At 51.6% G+C, this 24,288-nt stretch overlaps 1 protein-coding gene across 1 annotated transcript in view; it reads left to right on the top strand.

Moving 5' to 3' along the window:
- The first annotated feature begins 4,332 nt into the window (after window positions 1-4,332).
- TRIM28 (tripartite motif containing 28) overlaps window positions 4,333-24,288 on the top strand; it is a 42,865-nt gene continuing 22,909 nt past the window's right edge. The window contains exons 1-7 of the mRNA XM_063182039.1: window positions 4,333-4,532; window positions 7,873-7,958; window positions 8,038-8,170; window positions 11,056-11,296; window positions 20,370-20,486; window positions 22,915-23,029; window positions 24,132-24,170. Of these exons, the coding sequence (XP_063038109.1) occupies window positions 4,334-4,532; window positions 7,873-7,958; window positions 8,038-8,170; window positions 11,056-11,296; window positions 20,370-20,486; window positions 22,915-23,029; window positions 24,132-24,170 (930 nt within the window). The 5' untranslated portion in view covers window position 4,333. The remainder of the gene's footprint in view (window positions 4,533-7,872; window positions 7,959-8,037; window positions 8,171-11,055; window positions 11,297-20,369; window positions 20,487-22,914; window positions 23,030-24,131; window positions 24,171-24,288) is intronic.

A 24,288-nucleotide genomic window follows, 5' to 3' on the forward strand; every position in this document is an offset into this window, starting at 1 on the left:
CATGGAGATGATTGGATGGACAGATGGACCGTGAGTGGCCATGGAGATGATTGGATGGACAGATGGACCATGGGTGGCCATGGAGATGATTGGATGGACAGATGGACCATGAGTGGCCATGGAGATGATTGGATGGACAGATGGACCATGGGTGGCCATGGAGATGGTTGGATGGACAGATGGACCATGGGTGGCCATGGAGATGGTTGGATGGACAGATGGACCATGGGTGGCCATGGAGATGGTTGGATGGACAGATGGACCATGGGTGGCCATGGAGATGGTTGGATGGACAGATGGACCATGGGTGGCCATGGAGATGGTTGGATGGACAGATGGACCATGGGTGGCCATGGAGATGCTCAGAGGGCTGGAGAATGAGGGTGATGATCTGATGGGACCCCCAGAATGTTCTGGAATTTCTTTGGACACAGGGATTGGACAGATGGACCACACTGTGAGTGGCCATGGAGATGATTGGATGGACAGATGGACCATGAGTGGCCGTGGAGATGCTCAGAGAGTTGGACCATGAGGGTGATGATGTCATTGACCTGGTGGGACCCCCGGAATGTTCTGGAAATCTGTTGGACACGGAGATTGGACAGATGGACCATGAGTGGCCATGGAGATGCTCAGAGGGTTGGACAATGAGGGTGATGATGTCATTGACCTGATGGGACCCCGAGAATGTTCTAGAACAGGGAATGGATGGCTGGACCATGAGTGGCCATGGAGATGATTGGATGGACAGATGGACCATGGGTGGCCATGGAGATGATTGGATGGACAGATGGACCGTGAGTGGCCATGGAGATGATTGGATGGACAGATGGACCGTGAGTGGCCATGGAGATGATTGGATGGACAGATGGACCATGAGTGGCCATGGAGATGATTGGATGGACAGATGGACCGTGAGTGGCCATGGAGATGATTGGATGGACAGATGGACCGTGAGTGGCCATGGAGATGATTGGATGGATGGATGGACCATGAGTGGCCATGGAGATGATTGGATGGATGGACCATGGGTGGCCATGGAGATGATTGGATGGATGGACCATGGGTGGCCATGGAGATGGTTGGATGGACGGATGGACCATGGGTGGCCATGGAGATGGTTGGATGGACAGATGGACCACACTGTGAGTGGCCATGGAGATGGTTGGATGGACGGATGGACCATGGGTGGCCATGGAGATGATTGGATGGATGGACCATGGGTGGCCATGGAGATGGTTGGATGGACAGATGGACCATGGGTGGCCATGGAGATGGTTGGATGGACGGATGGACCATGGGTGGCCATGGAGATTGGATGGACGGATGGACCATGGGTGGCCATGGAGGTTGGATGGACGGATGGACCATGGGTGGCCATGGAGATGGTTGGATGGACAGATGGACCATGGGTGGCCATGGAGATGGTTGGATGGACAGATGGACCATGGGTGGCCATGGAGGTTGGATGGACAGATGGACCATGGGTGGCCATGGAGATGCTCACAGGGCTGGATCGAGGTGTCCCACCTGGAGAAGGACCCAGAGAGACCTGAGAGTGACCCCAGAGCTGGGGCTGGACGTGGGACCGGCCTCGCTCCCGTCCCCTCGATGGTGACAATGACCCCGGGGGTTCGGGGACACTCTTGGTGCTGCTTTTTGCTGTTTTTTACATTAAAAGTGACGTCACCTCTGCTGTGTCACCTGTGCTGTCACCTGTGCTGTGTCACCTGGGCTGTGTCACCTGTGGTGTCACCTGTGTGGTGTCACCTGTGCTGTGTCACCTGGGCTGTGTCACCTGTGGTGTCACCTCTGCTGTGTCACCTCTGGGGTGTCACCTGTGCTGTGTCACCTGTGCTGTGTCACCTGTGGTGTCACCTGTGCTGTGTCACCTCTGGGGTGTCACCTGTGCTGTGTCACCTGTGGGGTGTCACCTGTGCTGTGTCACCTGGGCTGTGTCACCTGTGCTGTCACCTGTGCTGTGTCACCTGTGCTGTGTCACCTGTGGGGTGTCACCTGTGCTGTGTCACCTGTGCTGTGTCACCTGGGCTGTGTCACCTGTGTGGTGTCACCTGTGCTGTGTCACCTGTGGGGTGTCACCTGTGCTGTGTCACCTGGGCTGTGTCACCTGTGTGGTGTCACCTGTGCTGTCACCTGTGGGGTGTCACCTGTGCTGTGTCACCTGTGCTGTCACCTGGGCTGTGTCACCTCTGCTGTGTCACCTGGGCTGTGTCACCTGTGGGGTGTCACCTGTGCTTGTCACCTGTGCTGTGTCACCTGTGGTGTCACCTGTGGGGTGTCACCTGGGCTGTGTCACCTGTGGGGTGTCACCTGTGGGGTGTCACCTGTGCTGTCACCTGTGCTGTGTCACCTGTGCTGTCACCTGTGCTGTGTCACCTGTGCTGTGTCACCTGGGCTGTGTCACCTGTGTGGTGTCACCTGTGCTGTCACCTGTGCTGTGTCACCTGTGCTGTGTCACCTGTGCTGTGTCACCTGGGCTGTGTCACCTGGGCTGTGTCACCTGGGCTGTGTCACCTGTGAGGTGTCACCTGGGCTGTGTCACCTGTGCTGTGTCACCTGTGCTGTCACCTGTGCTGTGTCACCTGTGCTGTGTCACCTGGGCTCTGTCACCTGGGCTCTGTCACCTGTGCTGTCACCTGTGGTGTGTCACCTGGGCTGTGTCACCTGGGCTGTGTCACCTGTGGGGTGTCACCTGTGGGGTGTCACCTGTGGGGTGTCACCTGTGGTGTCACCTGTGCTGTGTCACCTGTGCTGTGTCACCTCTGGGGTGTCACCTGTGAGGTGTCACCTGTGCTGTGTCACCTGGGCTGTGTCACCTGTGCGCTGTCACCTGGGCTGTGTCACCTGTGTGGTGTCACCTGTGCTGTGTCACCTGTGCTGTGTCACCTGTGCTGTGTCACCTCTGCTGTGTCACCTGTGGGGTGTCACCTGTGCTGTGTCACCTGGGCTGTGTCACCTGGGCTGTGTCACCTGTGGTGTGTCACCTGTGGGGTGTCACCTGTGCTGTGTCACCTCTGCTGTGTCACCTGTGGCGTGTCACCTGTGCTGTCACCTGTGGGGTGTCACCTGTGCTGTGTCACCTGTGCTGTCACCTGTGCTGTGTCACCTGGGCTGTGTCACCTGTGCTGTGTCACCTGGGCTGTGTCACCTGTGCTGTCACCTGTGCTGTGTCACCTGTGCTGTGTCACCTGGGCTGTGTCACCTGTGCTGTGTCACCTGTGGTGTGTCACCTGGGCTGTGTCACCTGTGTGGTGTCACCTAGACTGTGTCACTTGCTCAGCTCTGTCCCAGTATCTCCCAGTGCTCCCAGTAACCCCCAGTGATCCCCAGTAGTCCCAGTAGTTCCCAGTAACTCCCAGCAATTGGGAGTAACTGGGAGTTACTGGGAATCCTGGGAGCACTGGGAGATACTGGGAGTGACTGGGAACACTGGGAGGGACTGGGGGTTACTGGGATTACCTGGTGTTACTGGGATTACATGGTGTTACTGGGAGTACTGGGGGTCACTGGGAACACTCGGGGTTACTGGGAGAACTGGGAGCATTGAGAGCTACTGGGAGCCACTGGGACTTACTGGGAACACTGGGAGGGACTGGGAACACTGAGAGACACTGGGGCTTACTGGGATTACCTGGGAGTACTGGGGCTTACTGGGATTACTGGGAGATACTGGCAGTACCGAGGGTTACTGGGAACACTCGGGGTTACTGGGAGCACTGGGAGAGACTGGGGGATGCTGGGAACACTGGGAGCACTGGGGGTTACTGGGAGCACTGGGAGCTCTGGGACATCCTGAAGTGCTCCCAGTAACCCCAGTGCTCCCAGTAACCCCCAGCAACTCCCAGTGCTCCCAGTAACCCCCAGCAACTCCCAGTGCTCCCAGTAACCCCCAGTCTCTCCCAGTATTCCCAGTCTTTCCCCATTTCTGCTCCCCATTGGTTCGTCCAGCTGTCCATCACTTCATCGGCCCCGCCTCCTCGTCGCGCGCTGATGCCGATTGGCCGCTCAGTCCAAGAAGCCCCCGCCTTCCCCAGGGATCTACGCCCGCTGATTGGCTCAGCTCCTCCCGCTCTGCGCGCTGATTGGCCCGTTCGCCTCCACGCGCCGGAGACCTCCTCCCGCCCTCTCCTTCCCGCCTTCTCCTCTCCCATTGCTCCCGCGCGCTGTCAATCCCCACTAATCCCCGCCCTCCCGCCCTTCCATTGGTTCTCCACGGCGTCAATCAGGCACCGAGGGCGCTGATTGGCCGCGGGGCGGCGCGGGGGCGGGAGCAGCACTCCGTGCCCATCGTGAGGGGGACGCGGCCGCCATGGCGGCGCCTGAGGTGGCGGCGGCGCTCGGGAGCGGCCCCGGGGCCAGCGGAGCGGAGCTGCCCGAGCCGCTGGGGCTGCTGGAGCTCTGCGGGGCCTGCAGGCAGCGGCTGAGCCCGCAGCGGAAACCGAGGCTGCTGCCGTGCCTGCACTCCGTGTGCCGGGGCTGCATCGGCAGCGAGCACGGGGACAAGAACGGTGAGGGGATACTGGAGGTTAATGGGGATACTGGGAGCACTGGGGGATACTGGGAGCACTGGGGGATACTGGGAACACTGGGAGATACTGGGAGCCACTGGGAGATACTGGGAGCCAATGGGAGATACTGGGAGCCACTGGGAGCACTGGGAGATACTGGGAACACTGAGGGTTACTGGGAACAGTGGGAGCAGTGGGGGTTACTGGGAGATACTGGGAACACTGGGATATATTGGGGGGTATTGGGGGGTCACTGGGAACACTGGGAGACACTGAGAGATACTGGGGTTTACTGGGGGATACTGGGAACACTGGGAGATACTGGGGGTTACTGGGAGAGCCTGGGAACACTGGGAGATACTGGGAGGTAGCAGGAGATACTGGGAGCACTGGGGTTTACTGGGGAATACTGGGAGATACCGAGGGTTACTGGGAGCACTGGGAGTTACTGGGAACACTGGGAGATACTGGGAGCCAGTGGGAGATGCTGGGAGTCACTGGGAGATTCCGGGGGTACTGGGAGAGACTGGGAACACTGGGGGTTAGTGGGGGTTAATGGGGATACTGGGAGATACTGGGAGCACTGTGGATACTGGGGGATGCTCAGGGGCTTACTGGGAACACTGGGAGAGACTGGGAGCACTGGAGGTTACTGGGAATGCTCAGGGGCTTACTGGGAGAGCCTGGGGGTTACTGGGAGCACTGGGAGATACTCAGAGATACTGGGAATACTGGGGATTACTGGGAGTACTGGGGATTACTGGGAGATACTGGGGATTACTGGGAGATACTGGGGATTACTGGGAGTACTGGGGATTACTGGGAGATACCGGGAGTACTGGGGATTACTGGGAGATACTGGGGATTACTGGGAGATACTGGGAGTACTGGGGATTACTGGGAGATACTGGGAGCACTGGGGATTACTGGGAGAGCCTGGGGGTTACTGGGAGATACTCAGAGATACTGGGAATACTGGGGATTACTGGGAGTAGTGGGGATTACTGGGAGCTACTGGGAGATACTGGGAGCACTGGGGATTACTGGGAGATACTGGGGGTTACTGGGAGCACTGGGAGATACTGGGAGTACTGGGGATTACTGGGAGATACTGGGAGCACTGGAGGTTACTGGGAGATACTGGGAGCACTGGGGATTACTGGGAGATGCTGGGAGCACTGGGGATTACTGGGAGATACTGGGAGCACTGGAGGTTACTGGGAGCACTGGGGATTACTGGGAGATACTGGGAGCACTGGAGGTTACTGGGAGATACTGGGAGCACTGGGGATTACTGGGAGATACTGGGAGCACTGGGAGATACTGGGAGCACTGGGGATTACTGGGAGATACTGGGGGTTACTGGGAGCACTGGGAGATACTGGGAGCACTGGAGGTTACTGGGAGCACTGGGGGTTACTGGGAGCACTGGGAGATACTGGGAGCACTGGGGGTTACTGGGAGCACTGGGAGATACTGGGAGTACTGGGGATTACTGGGAGCACTGGGAGCACTGGAGGTTACTGGGAGCACTGGGGGTTACTGGGAGATACTGGGAGCGCTGGGGGTTACTGGGAACACTGGGAGTTACTGGGAGCACTGGGGGTTACTGGGAACACTGGGGGTTACTGGGAGCACTGGGAACAATGGGAGTACTGGGGCTTACTGGGAGATACTGGGAATTACGGGAGCACTGGGGGATACTGGGAGCTACTGGGAGATTGCACTGGTCCCTCCCTGGGCACACCGCTGTCCCCTGGCCCTCCCTGAAGTGACATTGGTGGCCCTGGTGGCAGTGGAGGTGACAAGGGAGGTGACAAGGACACCATGGAATAACTCTGTCCCTGTGTGTCCCTGTGTGTCCCTGTGTGTGTCCCCTCTGTGTGTGTCCCTGTGTGTCCCTGTGTGTCCCTGTGTGTCCCCTGTGTGTGTCCCTGTGTGTGTCCCTGTGTGTCCCTGTGTGTGTCCCCTCTGTGTCCCTGTGTGTGTCCCTGTGTGTCCCCGTGTGTCCTCTGTGTGTGTCACTGTGTGTGCTCTGTGTGTGTCCCTGTGTGTCCCTGTGTGTCCCTGTGTGTCCCTGTGTGTCCTCTGTGTGTGTCCCTGTGTGTCCCCTGTGTGTCCCTGTGTGTCCCTGTGTGTGTCCCTGTGTGTCCCTGTGTGTCCTCTGTGTGTGTCCCCTCTGTGTCCCTGTGTGTCCCTGTGTGTGTCCCTGTGTGTCCTCTGTGTGTGTCCCTGTGTGTCCCTGTGTGTCCCTGTGTGTGTCCCTGTGTGTCCCTGTGTGTGTCCCTGTGTGTGTCCCTGTGTGTCCCTGTGTGTGTCCCCTCTGTGTCCCTGTGTGTCCCTGTGTGTGTCCCTGTGTGTCCCTGTGTGTGTCCCTGTGTGTCCCTGTGTGTCCCTGTGTGTCCCTGTGTGTGTCCCTGTGTGTCCCTGTGTGTGTCCCTGTGTGTGTCCCTGTGTGTGTCCCTGTGTGTCCTCTGTGTGTGCTCTGTGTGTCCCTGTGTGTGTCCCTGTGTGTGTCCCTGTGTGTGTCCCTGTGTGTGTCCCTGTGTGTGTCCCTGTGTGTCCCTGTGTGTCCCTGTGTGTCCTCTGTGTGTGTCCCTGTGTGTGTCCCTGTGTGTCCCTCTGTGTGTGTCCCTGTGTGTGTCCCTGTGTGTGTCCCTGTGTGTGTCCCTGTGTGTCCTCTGTGTGTGCTCTGTGTGTCCCTGTGTGTGTCCCTGTGTGTGTCCCTGTGTGTCCCTGTGTGTCCTCTGTGTGTGTCCCTGTGTGTCCTCTGTGTGTGCTCTGTGTGTGTCCCTGTGTGTCCCTGTGTGTCCCTGTGTGTGCTCTGTGTGTGTCCCTGTGTGTCCCTGTGTGTCCCCTGTCTGTCCCTGTGTGTCCCCTGTGTGTGTCCCTGTGTGTCCCTGTGTGTCCCTGTGTGTCCCTGTGTGTGTCCCTGTGTGTCCCTGTGTGTCCCTGTGTGTGCTCTGTGTGTGTCCCTGTGTGTCCCTGTGTGTCCCCTGTCTGTCCCTGTGTGTCCCCTGTGTGTGTCCCTGTGTGTCCCTGTGTGTCCCTGTGTGTCCCCTCTGTGTCCCTGTGTGTCCCCTGTCTGTCCCTGTGTGTCCCCTGTGTGTGTCCCTGTGTGTCCCCTGTGTGTGTCCCCTCTGTGTCCCCTCTGTGTCCCTGTCTGTCCCTGTGTGTCCCTGTCTGTCCCTGTCTGTCCCCTCTGTGTCACTGTGTGTCCCTGTGTGTCCCCTGTGTGTCCCTGTCTGTCACTGTGTGTCCCTGTGTGTCCCCTCTGTGTCCCTGTCTGTCCCTGTCTGTCCCTGTGTGTCCCCTCTGTGTCCCTTGCGTGTCCCCTCAGCGTTCGAGTGCCCCGTGTGCCACCAGCAGTGTCCCCTGGGTGACATCATGGACAACCTGTTCCTGCAGCCCAGCGCCGGCAGCCAGGTACGGCCTTGTTAACCCTAATTAACACTAATTAGCGCTAATTAACCCTGGTGGTTAATGAGCTGTCCTGTGTCCCCAGAGCTGCACCAGCTGCGAGGACAATGCCAGCGCCACCAGCTTCTGCCTGGAGTGCTCGGAGCCGCTGTGTGCCACCTGCGTGGGGGCTCACCTGAGGGTCAGGTACACCCGGGAGCACCGAGTGCAGCCCCTGGGTGAGTGTCACTCATTGTCACCTCCCTGTGTCACTGTGTCACCTCCCTGTGTCACTGTGTCACCCCTTGTTACAAGGTGCTGACCCTGTCAAGGGATCCATCTTGGTGCCATTCCTGGTGCCAGACCAATCCCATTCCCATTCCCCCATTACCATTCCCCCATTCCCATTCCCCAATTCCCCATTCCCATTCCCCCATTCCCCATTCCCCCATTCCCCCATTCCCATTCCCCATTCCCCCATTCCCCATTCCCCCATTCCCATTCCCATTCCCCATTCCCATTCCCCCATTCCCATTTCCATTCCCCCATCCCCATTTCCATTCCCCCATTCCCATTCGCCCATTCCCATTCCCATTCCCCCATTCCCATTCCGCCATTCCCCATTCCCATTCCCCCATTCCCATTCCCCATTCCCATTCCCCCATTCCCATTCCCATTCCCATTCCCCCATTCCCATTCCCCATTCCCATTCCCCCATTCCCCATTCCCATTCCCATTCCCCCATTCCCATTCCCCATTCCCATTCCCCCATTCCCATTCCCCCATTCCCATTCCCCCATTCCCATTCCCCCATTCCCATTCCCCCATTCCCCATTCCCATTCCCCCATTCCCATTCCCATTCCCCCATTCCCCCATTCCCATTCCCATTCCCCCATTCCCCCATTCCCCCATTCCCATTCCCCCATTCCCATATTCCCATTCCTCCATTCCCGTTCCCCCATTCCCATTCCCCCATTCCCCATTCTCATTCCCCCATTCCCATTCCCCCATTCCCATTCCCCCATTCCCCCATTCCCATTCCCCCATTCCCATTCCCCCATTCCCATTCCCCCATTCCCCATTCCCCCATTCCCATTCCCCCATTCCCGTTCCCCCATTCCCATTCCCCCATTCCCATTCCCCCATTCCCCATTCCCGTTCCCCCATTCCCATTCCCCCATTCCCCCATTCCCATTCCCCCATTCCCATTCCCCCATTCCCCATTCCCCCATTCCCATTCCCCCATTCCCCATTCCCCCATTCCCATTCCCCCATTCCCCATTCCCCCATTCCCATTCCCCCATTCCCATTCCCCCATTCCCATTCCCCCATTCCCATTCCCCCATTCCCCCATTCCCCCATTCCCATTCCCCCATTCCCATTCCCCCATTCCCCATTCCCATTCCCATTCCCCCATTCCCATTCCCCCATTCCACCATTCCCATTCCCCCATTCCCATTCCCACTCCCATTCCCCCATTCCCATTCCCATATTCCCTCATTCCCCCACTCCCATTCCCATTCCCCATTCCCATTCCCCCATTCCCCATTCCCATTCCCCATTCCCATTCCACCATTCCCATTCCACCATTCCCATTCCCCCATTCCCATTCCCCCATTCCCATTCCCCCATTCCCATTCCCATTCCCCCATTCCCATTCCCCCATTCCCATTCCCCCATTCCCATTCCCCCATTCCCGTTCCCCCATTCCCATTCCCCCATTCCCCATTCCTATTCCCCCATTCCCATTTCCCCACTCCCATTCCCCTATTCCCCCATTCCCCCATTCTCATTCCCCCATTCCCCCATTCCCACTCCCATTCCCCCATCCCCACTCCCCCATTCCCAATTGGAATGGGGAAAACTCGGTAATTGGATATGCGGGAATGGGAATATGGGAATGGGATTAGGAAAATGGGAACTGGAATGGGAAAATGGGAATGGGGGAATGGGAATGGGGGAAACTGGGAAATTGGGAACGGGGGAATGGGGAAAACTCAGAATGAGGGATGGAAATGGGAATGGGAGTGTGGGAGAATGGGAATGGGAACATGGGAACAAAGGCAATGGGATTGGGAAAATGGGAATTGGAATGGGGAAACTGGGAAAGGAAATGAGGGGAACTGGGAACATGGAATGGGGGAATGGGGGAAACTGGGAACAGGAACGTGGCAATGGGGAAATGGGGAATAGGGAAATGGGAAATGGGAATGGGGGAATAGGGAAATGGGAAATGGGAATGGGGTAATGGGAGAATGGGAATGGGAACAGGGAAATGGTATTTGGAATGGGAACATGGGAACAAGGGAATGGGAATGGAGATGGGAAAATGGGAATGGAGATGGGGGAATGGGAATGGGGGAAATTGGGAATGGGAATGGGAACAGGAACATGGGAACAGAGGAATGGGATTGGGAATATGGGAATTGGAATGGGAATGGGGGAATGGGAATGGGAGAATGGGAATGAGGGAATGTGGGAATGGGAATGAGGGAATGGGGAAATGGGATTGGGAATATGGGAATGGGAATGGGGGAATGGGAATGGGGAATGGGAATGGGAGTGGGGGAATGAGGGAATATGGGAATGGGAATGGGGGAATGGGAGTGGGAGTGGGAATGGGAATGGGGGAATGGGAATGGGAATGGTGGAATGGGAATGGGGAATGGGAATGGGGGAATGGGGGGATGGGAATGGGAATGGGGGAATGGGAATGGGAATGGGGGAATGGTAATGGTGGAATGGGAATGGGGAATGGGAATGGGGGAATGGGGGGATGGGAATGGGGAATGGGGGAATGAGAATGGGAATGGGGGAATGGGAATGGGGGAATGGGAATGGGGGAATGGGAATGGGGGAATGGGAATGGGGGAATGGGAATGGGGGAATGGGGGAATGGGAATGAGAATGGGGGAATGGGAATGGGGGAATGGGAATGGGGGAATGGGAATGAGAATGGGGGAATGGGAATGGGGGAATGAGAATGGGAATTCCCTTGATCCTATTCCCAGTTTTCCCCATTCCCCCATTCCTGTTTCTGTTGCCATTTTTGCTTCCAGTACAATTTACCCATTCCTGTTCCAGTTTCTCCCATGCCAATTCTCCCATTCCCTCTCTCCCCAGGCTCTCCATCCGTTCCCGATGATCCCAATGATCCCACTGATCCCGCTGATCCCAATGATCCCATTGATCCCAATGATCCCAATGATCCCAATGACCCCGCTGACCGCGCTGACCGCGCTGCTCCGGCCCCGTTGCCGGCCTGGTGCCGCTCGCACCCCCGGGAGCCGCTGTCGCTGTTCTGCAGCTCCTGCGAGAGCCTGACCTGCGGGGAGTGCCACAGGAGCGAGCACCGCCACCACCCGTGAGTGTTCATTGGTGTTAATTACTGCTAATTAGCGTTAATTAGTGCTGATTGCTGTCTTTGCTGTAACCCGGAGTGCCACAGGACGGAGCACCGCCACCACCCGTGAGTGTTAATTACTGTTAATTACTGCTAATTAGCGTTAATTAGTGCTGATTGCTGTCTTTGCTGTAACCCGGAGTGCCACAGGACGGAGCACCGCCACCACCCGTGAGTGTTAATTACTGTTAATTACTGCTAATTAGCGTTAATTAGTGCTGATTGCTGTCTTTGCTGTAACCCGGAGTGCCACAGGAGCGAGCACCGCCACCACCCGTGAGTGTTAATTACTGTTAATTACTGCTAATTAGCGTTAATTAGTGCTGATTGCTGTCTTTGCTGTAACCCGGAGTGCCACAGGAGCGAGCACCGCCACCACCCGTGAGTGTTAATTACTGTTAATTACTGCTAATTAGCGTTAATTAGTGCTGATTGCTGTCATTGCTGTAACCCGGAGTGCCACAGGAGCGAGCACCGCCACCACCGGTGAGTGTTCATTGGTGTTAATTACTGTTAATTAGTGTTAATTAGTGCTGATTGCTGTCTTTGCTGTAACCCGGAGTGCCACAGGAGCGAGCACCGCCACTACCCGTGAGTGTTCATTGGTGTTAATTACTGTTAATTAGCGTTAATTAGTGCTGATTGCTGTCATTGCTGTCATTGCTGTAACCCGGAGTGCCACAGGAGCGAGCACCGCCACTACCCGTGAGTGTTCATTGGTGTTAATTACTGTTAATTAGCGTTAATTAGTGCTGATTGCTGTCATTGCTGTCATTGCTGTAACCCGGAGTGCCACAGGAGTGAGCACCGCCACCACCGGTGAGTGTTCATTGGTGTTAATTACTGTTAATTAGTGTTAATTAGTGCTGATTGCTGTCATTGCTGTAACCCGGAGTGCCACAGGAGCGAGCACCGCCACCACCCGTGAGTGTTCATTGGTGTTAATTAGTGTTAATTAGTGCTGGTTACTGTCATTGCTGTCATTGCTGTAACCCGGAGTGCCACAGGAGGGAGCACCGGCACCACCCGTGAGTCTAATTAACCTTAATTAGTGCTAATTAATTAATTAGTGTCGTTGCTGCTGCCACTGAGTGTTAATTACTGTCATTACTGAATTACTGTCATTACTGTAAGTGGGAGTGCCACCGCAGGGAGTACCGCCAGCACCTGTGAATAGTGTTAATTACTGTTAATTAATTAATTATTGTATTTATTGTAACCGGGAGTGCCACCACAGGGAGCACATACAGCACCCGTGAGTCTAATTAATGTTAATTACTGCTAATTAATTAATTACTGTAGCCGGGAGTGCCACTGCAGGGAACACCAACAGCACCTGTGAGTAACGTTAATTAGTTGTAATTACCGCTAATTAATTAATTACTGTCATTGTTGTAACTGGGATTGCCACTGGAGGGAACACGGACAGCACCTGTGAGTGTAATTAACGTTAATTACTGCTAATTAATTAATTACTGTAATTGCTGTAATTGGGAGTGCCACCAGAGGGAGCACCCACAGCACTCCTGAGTAATGTTCATTACTGCTAATTACTGTAATTACTTAATGAATGAGGCTGATTAATTACTGGGAAACACCTGGAGTTGGCCTGCAGGTTAATTACTGCTGTTAATTAATTAGTAATTTCGTTGCTGGTTTTATTATTGAGTTTATTATCGGTTCTATGACTGGTTTAATTACTGATTGTTTTAATTAATTAATTTTTAATCAATTTTAATTGATTTCTGCTTATGGTTTTGCTGTTTTTAATTGGCCGAAACTTGGGGAAATCAATTGCTTTGATTGCTTAGCTGAGCACATCTTTAATTAGCTTGATCACCTTATTAATTAGCTAATTACTTAATCATTAATGGCATAGTGATCAATTAAGAAGCGCTTTTGTTGGGTAAGATCTAATGTAACTAATGTAATTCATGTAATTAATGTAATTAAGGATTAATGACAGAATCTGTTACCTGGGACATCTCATTAACTAAACCTCTTAATCCATGGAGCTAATTAGATGATGAGGCCTAATGAGGATTAATTTGTCCATTAGTGGGTAATGAGCTAATCAACTTCATTTCGCTTTTCTCTCCCCCTTTTTACTCCCTTTTTCTGCCTCCCTTTTCCCCTTTTTAATTTTCCCATTTTTCCTTTTCCTCGTTTTTCCTTTTCCCCTTTTTAATTTTCCTCATTTTTCCTTTTCCCATTTTTCCTTTTCCTCATTTTTCCTTTTCCCCTTTTTAATTTTCCTCATGTTTCCTTTTCCCCTTTTAATTTTCCTCATTTTTCTTTTCCCATTTTTCCTTTTCCTCATTTTTCCTTTTCCTCATTTTTTCCTTTTCCCCTTTTTAATTTTCCTCATGTTTCCTTTTCCCCTTTTTAATTTTCCTCATTTTTTCTTTTCCCATTTTTCCTTTTCCTCATTTTTCCTTTTCCCCTTTTTAATTTTCCTCATTTTTCCTTTTCCCCTTTTTAATTTTCCCATTTTTTCTTTTCCCATTTTCCCTTTCCCCCTTTTTTATTTTCTTTGTTTTCCTATTTTTCCTTTTCCTTTTTTCCTGTCCTTCCTTTTCTTTTTTTCTTTTCCCCTTTTTCATTTTCCCCTCCTTTCCCCGTTTTTCCTTTTCCCCATTTTTCCTTTTCCCCTTTTTCCTTTTCCCCCTTTTTAATTTCCCCCCATTTTCCCTTTTCCCCCTTTTCCTTTTATTCATTCTTCCTTTTCTCCTTTTTCCTTTTCTCCCTATTTAATTTTCTCCAATTTTCCCTTTTCCCCTTTTTTCCTTTTCTTCCTATTTTTCCTTTCCCCCCTTTTCCTTTTCCTTTTTTTTTCTATTTTTCCTTTCCCCCTTTTTCATTTCCCCCTCTTTTCCCCCTTTTTCCTTTTCCCCTTTTTTATTTTCTTTATTTTCCTATTTTTCCTTTTCCTTTTTTCCTGTCCTTCCTTTTCTTTTTTTTCTTTTCCCCTTTTTCATTTTCCCTCCTTTCCCCGTTTTTCCTTTTCCCCATTTTTCCTTTTCCCCTTTTTCCTTTTCCCCCTTTTTAATTTCCCCCCATTTTCCCTTTTCCCCCTTTTCCTTTTATTCATTCTTCCTTTTCTCCTCTTTTCCTTTCTCCCTATTTAATTTTCTCCATTTTCCCTTTTCCCCCTTTTTCCTTTTCTTCCTATTTTTCCTTTCCCCCCTTTTCCTTTTCCTTTTTTTTTTCTATTTTTCCTTTCCCCCTTTTTCATTTCCCCCTCTTTTCCCCCTTTTTCCTTTCCCCCTTTTTTATTTCTTTATTTTCCTATTTTTCCTTTCCTTTTTTCCTGTTCTTCCTTTTCTTTTTTTTTCTTTTCCCCTTTTTCATTTTCCCCTCCTTTCCCCGTTTTTCCTTTTCCCCATTTTTCCTTTTCCCCTTTTTCCTTTTCCCCCTTTTTAATTTCCCCCCATTTTCCCTTTTCCCCCTTTTCCTTTTATTCATTCTTCCTTTTCTCCTTTTTCCTTTTCTCCCTATTTAATTTTCTCCAATTTTCCCTTTTCCCCCTTTTTCCTTTTCTTCCTATTTTTCCTTTCCCCCCTTTTCCTTTTCCTTTTTTTTTTCTATTTTTCCTTCCCCCTTTTTCATTTCCCCCTCTTTTCCCCCTTTTTCCTTTTCCCCTTTTTTATTTTCTTTATTTTCCTTTTTTCCTGTTCTTCCTTTTCTTTTTTTTTCTTTTCCCCTTTTTCATTTTCCCCTCCTTTCCCCATTTTTCCTTTTCCCCATTTTCCCTTTTCCCCTTTTTCCTTTTCCCCCTTTTTAATTTTCCCCATTTTCCCTTTTCCCCTTTTTCCTTTTTTTTTCATTTTCTCCTTTTTCCTTTTCTCCCTATTTAATTTTCTCCAATTTTCCCTTTTCCCCCTTTTTCCTTTTCTTCCTATTTTTCCTTTCCTCCCTTTTCCTTTTCCTTTTTTTTCTATTTTTCCTTTCCCCCTTTTTCCTTTTCCCCTTTTTCTTTCTCCTCACCTTTTCTCCCTTTTATTTTCCCATTTTTCCTTTTCCCTTTTTTTCCTTTTCTCCCTTTTTATTTTCCCATTTTCTCATTTCCCCTTTTTCCCTTTTCCTTTTTTCCTATTGTTCCTTTTCCCCTTTTTCCTTTTTCCCCTTTTTAATTTCCCCCTGTTTTCCCTTTTCCCCCTTTTTTCTTTTCCTTTTTTCCTTTCCCTTTTTTCCTTTTCCCACCTTTTCTCCCTTTTTTATTTTCCTATTTTTCCTTTCCCCTTTTTTTTTCCTTTTTCCATTTCCTTTTTTCCTTTTTTTCCTTTTCCCCTTTTATTTTCCCTTTTTATTTTCCCATTTTTCCTTTTCCCCTTTTTTATTTTCCTAATTTTCCCTTTCCCCCCCTTTTTATTTTCCCCCCATTTTCCCTTTTCCCCCTTTTCCTTTTTTTCCTTTTCTCCTTTTTCTTTTTTCCCCTTTTTAATTTCACACATTTTCCCTTTTCCCCTTTTCCTTTTCTTCCTATTTTTTCATTTTCCCCTTTTTCTTTTTTCCCTTTTTCATTTTCCCCTCCTTTTCCCTTTTTTTCCTTTTACCCTCCTTTTCCCCTTTTGTCCTATTTTTCCTTTCCCATTTTCCTTTCTCATTTTCCTTTTCCCCTTTTTTCCTATTTTTATTTTCCCCTTTTTCTTTTTCCCCCTTTTTAATTTCCCCCCTTTTTCCTTTTCCCACCTTTCCTCCCTTTTTATTTTCCCTTTTTACTCTTTCCCCTTTTTCCTTTTCCTTTTTTTCCTATTTTTCCTTTTCCCGTTTTTCATTTCTCCCCTTTTCCCTTTCTCCCTTATCTTCCTTTTTTCCTTTTCCCCTCTTTTCCTTTTTAATTTTCTCTCTCTTTTCCTCCCTTTCTGTCCCTTTCCCCTTTTCTTGCTCTTTCCCCCCTCTTTCCCCTCTGCCCCTTTTCCCCTTTTCCCTTCCCTTTTTCCTCGTTTTCTTCTCCATTTTTCTCTCATTTTTCCCTTTTCATCCCCACTTACCCCGTTTCCCTCCATTTTGCCCCATTTTCCTGCATTTCTCCACATTTTCCCCCCCATTTTTTCCTATTTCCCCATTTCCCCCATGTTTTCTCCATTTTCCCCATTTCCCCCAATTTGTTCTCCCATTTTCCCATTTCCCCCTTTCCTCCCTGTGTTTTCCCTCACTTGCCCAATTTATCCCCATTTCTTGCTTTCTTTTCCCCATTTCCCCCCATTCCCCCCCATTTTCTCTCCATTTTCCCTCCATTTTTGCCCCATTTTTTCCTATTTCCCCCATTTTCCCCATTTCCCCCAATTTTCCCCATTTCCCCCATTTCTCCCAATTTCCCCCATTTCCCCCATGTTTTCCCCATTTCCCCCCCATTTCCCCCAAATTTTTCCCAATTTTTCCCATTTCTCCCCCATTTTCCCCAATTTCCCCCCATTTCCCCCATGTTTTCCCCATTTCCCCCCACGTTCCCCAAATTTTTCCCAATTTTTCCCATTTCTCCCCCAATTTCCCCCCATTTCCCCCATGTTTTCCCCATACTTTTTCTCCGTTTCCCCCCATTTTCCCATTTCCCCCAATTTTCCCATTTTCCCCTATTTTCCCCCATTTCTCCCCATTTTCCCATCTTTCCAATTTTCCCCATTTCCCCCATTTCTCCCCCATTTCCCCCATTTCTCCCCATTTTCCCTAATTTTCCCCATTTCCCCCCATTTTCCCCCCATATTTCCCCCATTTTTCGAATTTTCCCATTTCCCCGCCCTTAACCCCCATTCCTCCCCAATTTTCCCATTTCCCCCACATTTCTCCCCATTTCCCCCATTTTCCCTCCTTTCCCCCCCATTTCCCCTATTTCCTCCCCCTTTTTTCCCCATTTTCCCTCCCGTGGTTTTCCTATTTCCCCACATTCTCCCCATACTTTTCCTCTGTTTCTCCCCATTTCTCCCCATTTCTCCATGTTTTTCCTGTTTCCCCCCATTTTCACCTGCTTTCCCCTCATTTCTCCCCATTTTCCCCCATTCTCCCCATTTTTCCCCATTTTCCCCTGCTTTCCCCCATTTCCCCCATATTTTTCTCACTTTTTCTCCATTTTCCCCCATATTTTCCCATACTTTTCTTCTGTTTTCCCCCATTTCCCCCATTTTCCCCCTATATTTCCCCCCATTTCCCCCATGTTTTCCCCATTTCCCCCCATTTTCCCCAAATTTTTCCCAATTTTTCACATTTCTCCCTCCATTTTCCCCAATTTTCCCCCATTTCCCCCATGTTTTCCCCATACTTTTCCTCTGTTTCCCCTATTTCCTCCATTTCCCCCAATTTTCCAATTTTCCCCATTTCCCCCATTTTCCCCATTTCTCCCCCATTTTCCCTAATTTTCCCCATTTCCCCCCCATTTCCCCCATTTTCCCCAAATTTTTCCCAATTTTTCCCATTTCTCCCCCATTTTCCCAAATTTCCCCCCATTTCCCCATGTTTTCCCCATACTTTTCCTCCGTTTCCCCCATTTCCCCCCATTTTCCCCATTTCCCCCAATTTTCCCATTTTCCCCTATTTTCCCCCATTTCTCCCCCATTTTCCCATCTTTCCAATTTTTCCCCATTTCCCCCATTTTCCCCCATTTTCCCCCATTTTCCCTAATTTTCCCCATTTCCCCCATTTTCCCCCTATATTTCCCCCCATTTCCCCCATTTCCCCCCATTTCCCCCCATTTTCCCCAAATTTTTCCCAAATTTTCCCATTTCTCCCCCATTTTCCCCAATTTCCCCCCATTTCCCCATGTTTTCCCCATACTTTTCTTCTGTTTTCCCCCATTTTCCCCCATTTCCCCCATTTCCCCCAATTTTCCAATTTTTCCCCATTTCCCCCATTTCTCCCCCATTTTTCCCCATTTTCCCTAATTTTCCCCATTTCCCCCATTTTCCCTCCTTTCCCCCCCATTTCCCCTATTTCCTCCCCCTTTTTTCCCCATTTTCCCTCCCGTGGTTTTCCTATTTCCCCACATTCTCCCCATACTTTTCCTCTGTTTCTCCCCATTTCTCCCCATTTCTCCCATGTTTTTCCTGTTTCCCCCCATTTTCACCTGCTTTCCCCTCATTTCTCCCCATTTTCCCCCATTCTCCCCATTTTTCCCCATTTTCCCCTGCTTTCCCCCATTTCCCCCATATTTTTCTCACTTTTTCTCCATTTTCCCCCATATTTTCCCCATACTTTTCTTCTGTTTTCCCCCATTTCCCCCATTTTCCCCCTATATTTCCCCCATTTCCCCCATGTTTTCCCCATTTCCCCCCCATTTTCCCCAAATTTTTCCCAATTTTTCACATTTCTCCCTCCATTTTCCCCAATTTTCCCCCATTTCCCCCATGTTTTCCCCATACTTTTCCTCTGTTTCCCCTATTTCCTCCATTTCCCCCAATTTTCCAATTTTCCCCATTTCCCCCATTTTCCCCATTTCTCCCCCATTTTCCCTAATTTTCCCCATTTCCCCCCCATTTCCCCCCATTTTCCCCAAATTTTTCCCAATTTTTCCATTTCTCCCCATTTTCCCAAATTTCCCCCCATTTCCCCCATGTTTTCCCCATACTTTTCCTCCGTTTCCCCCATTTCCCCCCATTTTCCCCATTTCCCCAATTTTCCCATTTTCCCCTATTTTCCCCATTTCTCCCCCATTTTCCCATCTTTCCAATTTTTCCCCATTTCCCCCATTTTCCCCCATTTTCCCCCATTTTCCCTAATTTTCCCCATTTCCCCCATTTTCCCCCTATATTTCCCCCATTTCCCCCATTTCCCCCCCATTTCCCCCCATTTTCCCCAAATTTTTCCCAAATTTTCCCATTTCTCCCCCATTTTCCCCAATTTCCCCCCATTTCCCCCATGTTTTCCCCATACTTTTCTTCTGTTTTCCCCCATTTTCCCCCATTTCCCCCATTTCCCCCAATTTCCAATTTTTCCCCATTTCCCCCATTTCTCCCCCATTTTTCCCCATTTTCCCTAATTTTCCCCATTTCCCCCCATTTTCCCCCCTATATTTCCCCATTTTTCGAATTTCCCCATTTTCCCCCCATTTACCCCCCATTCCTCCCCAATTTTCCCATTTCCCCCACATTTCCCCCCATTTCCCCCATGTTTTCCCCATTTCCCCCCTTTTTTCCCCAATGTTTTCCCCACGTTTCCCCCCCATTTTCCCACCATACTTTTCCTCTTACTTTTCCTCTGTTTTCCGCCGTTTCCCCCCAATTTTTCCCCATATTTCCCCCTTACTTTTCCCCGTTTCCCCCCAATTTTTCCCCATGTTTCCCCCAATTTGTCCCCATCTTTCCCCCCAATTTTTCCCCACGTTTCCCCCCAATTTTTCCCCACGTTTCCCCCAATTTTTCCCCACGTTTCCCCCAATTTTTCCTCGTTTCCCCCAATTTTTCCCCACGTTTCCCCCAATTTTTCCCCACGTTTCCCCCAATTTTTCCCCACGTTTCCCCCCAATTTTTCCCCACGTTTCCCCCCAATTTTTCCCCACGTTTCCCCCCAATTTTTCCCCATGTTTCCCCCCAATTTGTCCCCACGTTTCCCCCCAATTCTTCCCCACATTTCCCCCCAATTTTTCCCCACGTTTCCCCCCAATTTTTCCCCACGTTTCCCCCAATTTTTCCCCACGTTTCCCCCAATTTTTCCCCACGTTTCCCCCCAATTTTTCCCCACGTTTCCCCCCAATTTTTCCCCACGTTTCCCCCCAATTTTTCCTCGTTTCCCCCCAATTTTTCCCCACGTTTCCCCCCAATTTTTCCCCACGTTTCCCCCCAATTTTTCCCCACGTTTCCCCCCAATTTTTCCCCACGTTTCCCCCAATTTTTCCCCACATTTCCCCCCAATTTGTCCCCATCTTTCCCCCCAATTTTTCCCCACGTTTCCCCCCAATTTTTCCCCACGTTTCCCCCCAATTTTTCCCCACGTTTCCCCCCAATTTTTCCCTGTTTCCCCCCAATTTTTCCCCACGTTTCCCCCCAATTTTTCCCCACGTTTCCCCTCATTTTTCCCCATTTCCCCCTGATTTCCCCCCCAGCTCCCAGCCCGTGGCCGAGGCCGTTCTCCAGCAGCGCTCGGTGCTGGCGGCGCTGCTGCAGCGCCTGGCGGAGAAACACGGCGAGGTGCAGCGCTGCAGCGCCCGCCTGCACGCCTGGTCAGTGTCCCCAAATGTCCCCAAATGTCCCCTGAGTGTCACCTGTGTGTCACTGTGTGTCACTGAGTGTCACTGTGTGTCACTGTGTGTCACTGTGTGTCACTGACAATCACGGCGAGGTGCAGCGCTGCAGCGCCCGCCTGTGCGCCTGGTCAGTGTCCCCAAATGTCCCCAAATGTCCCCTGAGTGTCACCTGTGTGTCACAGTGTCATTTGTGTGTCACTGTGTGTCACTGTGTGTCACTGTGTGTCACTGTGTGTCACTGAGTGTCACTGTGTGTCACAGTGTCACCTGTGTGTCACTGTGTGTCACTGTGTGTCACTGACAATCACGGCGAGGTGCAGCGCTGCAGCGCCCGCCTGTGCGCCTGGTCAGTGTCCCCAAATGTCCCCAAATGTCCCCTGAGTGTCACCTGTGTGTCACTGTGTGTCACTGAGTGTCACTGTGTGTCACTGTGTGTCACTGTGTGTCCCTGACAAACACAGCGAGGTGCAGCGCTGCAGCGCCCGCCTGCACGCCTGGTCAGTGTCCTGAGTGTCCCTAAATGTCCCCTGAGTGTCACCTGTGTGTCACTGTGTGTCACTGAGTGTCACCTGTGTGTCACTGAGTGTCACTGTGTGTCACTGTGTGTCACTGTGTGTCACTGAGTGTCACTGAGTGTCACCTGTGTGTCACTGAGTGTCACTGTGTGTCACTGTGTGTCACTGTGTGTCCCTGACAAACACAGCGAGGTGCAGCGCTGCAGCGCCCGCCTGTGCGCCTGGTCAGTGTCCCCAAATGTCCCCAAATGTCCCCTGAGTGTCCCCTGAGTGTCACCTGTGTGTCACAGTGTCATTTGTGTGTCACTGAGTGTCACTGAGTGTCACTGTGTGTCACTGTGTGTCACTGAGTGTCACTGTGTGTCACTGAGTGTCCCTGACAAACACGGCGAGGTGCAGCGCTGCAGCGCCCGCCTGTGCGCCTGGTCAGTGTCCCCAAATGTCCCCTGAGTGTCACCTGTGTGTCACTGTGTGTCACTGAGTGTCACTGTGTGTCACTGTGTGTCACTGTGTGTCCCTGACAAACACAGCGAGGTGCAGCGCTGCAGCGCCCGCCTGCACGCCTGGTCAGTGTCCTGAGTGTCCCTAAATGTCACCTGAGTGTCACCTGAGTGTCACCTGTGTGTCATTGTGTGTCACCTGTGTGTCCCTGAGTGTCACCTGTGTGTCACTGTCCCCTGAGTGTCCTTGTGTGTCCTTGCGTGTCCCTAAGTGTCCCCTCCCTGTCCCCAGAGTGTCCCCTGAGTGTCCCTGATTGTCCCCTGAGTGTCCCCAGGTGTCACTGAGCATCCCTCCCTGTCCCCTGCGTGTCCCTGTGTGTCCGTGAATGTCCCCAGTGTCCCCTCCATGTCACCCTATCCTCTGGTGTCCCTTCGTGTCCCTGAATGTCCCCAGTGTCCCCTGAGTGTCCTCAGTGTCCCTTTCATGTCCCCTGAGTGTCCCAATGTCCCCTGAATGTCCCAGTGTCCCCTCCATGTCCCTAAGTGTCCCCTGAGTGTCCCATGACTGTCCCCAATGTCCCCAGAGTGTCTCCAGTGTCCCTGCCTGTCCCTGAGTGTCCCCAATTGTCCCTGAGTGTCCCCTGTGTGTCCCTCCCTGTCCCCTCCCTGTCCCCTGAGTGTCCCCAATGTCCCCAGGTCCTGTCCCCAGGTCCTGTCCCCAATATCCCCATTGTCCCCAGTGTCCCCACTGTGCCCAATGTCCCCAATGTCCCCATTGTCCCCTGTGTGTCCCCAATGTCCCCAGTGTCCCCAGTGTGTCCCCAGTGTGTCCCCAGTGTCCCCAGGTCCCGCCGTGTCTCAGACACGCAGCAGCAGCTGCAGGTGGAGGTGAAGCGGGCACACTCCATGTCCCCAATGTCCCCAGTGTCCCAATGTCCCCAATGTCCCCAGTGTGTCCCCAATGTCCCCAGTGTCCCCCGTGTCCCCACTGTCCCCAAGGTCCCCAATGTCCCCTGTGTCTCCCTGATGTCCCCAGGTCCCCTGTGTGTCCCCAATGTCCCCAATGTCCCCAATGTCCCCAGTGTCCCCATGTCCCCAATGTCCCCAATGTCCCCAATGTCCCCTGTGTGTCCCAATGTCCCCAGGTCCCGTCACCTGTCAGACACGCAGCAGCAGCTGGCCGTGCAGGTGAAGCTGGGCACACTCCATGTCCCCAATGTCCCCAGTGTCCCCAATGTCCCCATGTCCCCAGTGTCCCCAATGTCCCCATGTCCCCAGTGTGTCCCCAATGTCCCCAATGTCCCCAGTGTCCCCATGTCCCCAGTGTCCCCAGTGTCCCCAATGTCCCCATGTCCCCAGTGTGTCCCCAATGTCCCCAATGTCCCCAGTGTCCCCATGTCCCCAATGTCCCCAGTGTCCCCAGTGTCCCCAATGTCCCCATGTCCCCAGGTGCCGTCACCTCTCGGACACGCAGCAGCAGCTGGCCGTGCAGGTGAAGCTCGCTGTCCTCCAGGCCATGAGGGAGCTCAACAAACGCGCCAAGGTCCTCATGGGGGACGTGCAGGTGAGAGTGCCACCAGCCCTGGGTGTCCCCATTGTCCCCTGAGTGTCCCCGAGTGTCACAGTCGGTGTCGGTGCCACGGGGACACTGCTGGTATCGAAGATCAGTGGGAGATCCAAATTAATAACTGCCAAAAATTTGATTTTTGTGACCAAAATGTGCTCCTCAAAACTCACAGTCAGCCCCTGCCCTGTCCCCCGAGTGTCCCCTAAGTGTCCCCGAGTGTCCCTAAATGTCCCCTGAGTGTCCCCGAGTGTCTCTGAGTGTCCCTGAGTGTCCCCGAGTGTCCCCAAGTGTCCCCTGAGTGTCCCTGAGTGTCCCCTGAGTGTCCCTAAATGTCCCCTGAGTGTCCCTGAGTGTCCCCTGAGTGTCCCCGAGTGTCTCTGAGTGTCCCTGAGTGTCCCCTGAGTGTCCCTAAATGTCCCCCGAGTGTCCCCTAAGTGTCCCCGAGTGTCCCTAAATGTCCCCTGAGTGTCCCCGAGTGTCTCTGAGTGTCCCTGAGTGTCCCCTGAGTGTCCCCTGAGTGTCCCCGAGTGTCCCCAAGTGTCCCCTGAGTGTCCCTGAGTGTCCCCTGAGTGTCCCTAAATGTCCCCTGAGTGTCCCTGAGTGTCCCCTGAGTGTCCCCGAGTGTCTCTGAGTGTCCCGTGAGTGTCCCTGAGTGTCCCCTGAGTGTCCCTGAGTGTCCCCTGAGTGTCCCTCAGAGTCCCCTCAGTGTCCCCTCAGTGTCCCCAGGTGTCCCTAAATGTCCCCTGGGTGTCCCCAGCGTGTGACCGAGGGCCGGCAGCAGCGCCTTTAGCTGCATTATATATAGTATAAATAACTTTAAATAAATACAAATAATTGTAAATAAAATTATATGTAATTCTAAATAAATAATGATAAATAATGACAGTTTTAATGGAATCGTTGTCCCTTTGGTGTCCCCAGCGTGTGACCGAGGGCCGGCGGCAGCGCCTTTAGCTGAGTTATGAACAATATAAATAACTATAAATAATGATCAATAAAAATGATATACAATTATAACTAAATAATGGTAAATAACTAATTAATAATGATAAATAAGTGACAATTTTCAGTAACTGCTTGTCCCTTTTGGTGTCCCCAGCGCGTGACCGAGGGCCGGCGGCAGCGCCTGGAGCAGCATTATATATAATATAAATAACTATAAATAACGATAAATAGAAATTATATACAATTATAACTAAATAATGGTAAATAACTAATTAATAATGATAAATAAGTGACAATTTTCAGTAACTGCA

This window comes from Melospiza melodia, unplaced genomic scaffold (assembly GCF_035770615.1).
Source record: "Melospiza melodia melodia isolate bMelMel2 unplaced genomic scaffold, bMelMel2.pri scaffold_145, whole genome shotgun sequence".
Lineage (NCBI taxonomy): Eukaryota > Metazoa > Chordata > Aves > Passeriformes > Passerellidae > Melospiza > Melospiza melodia.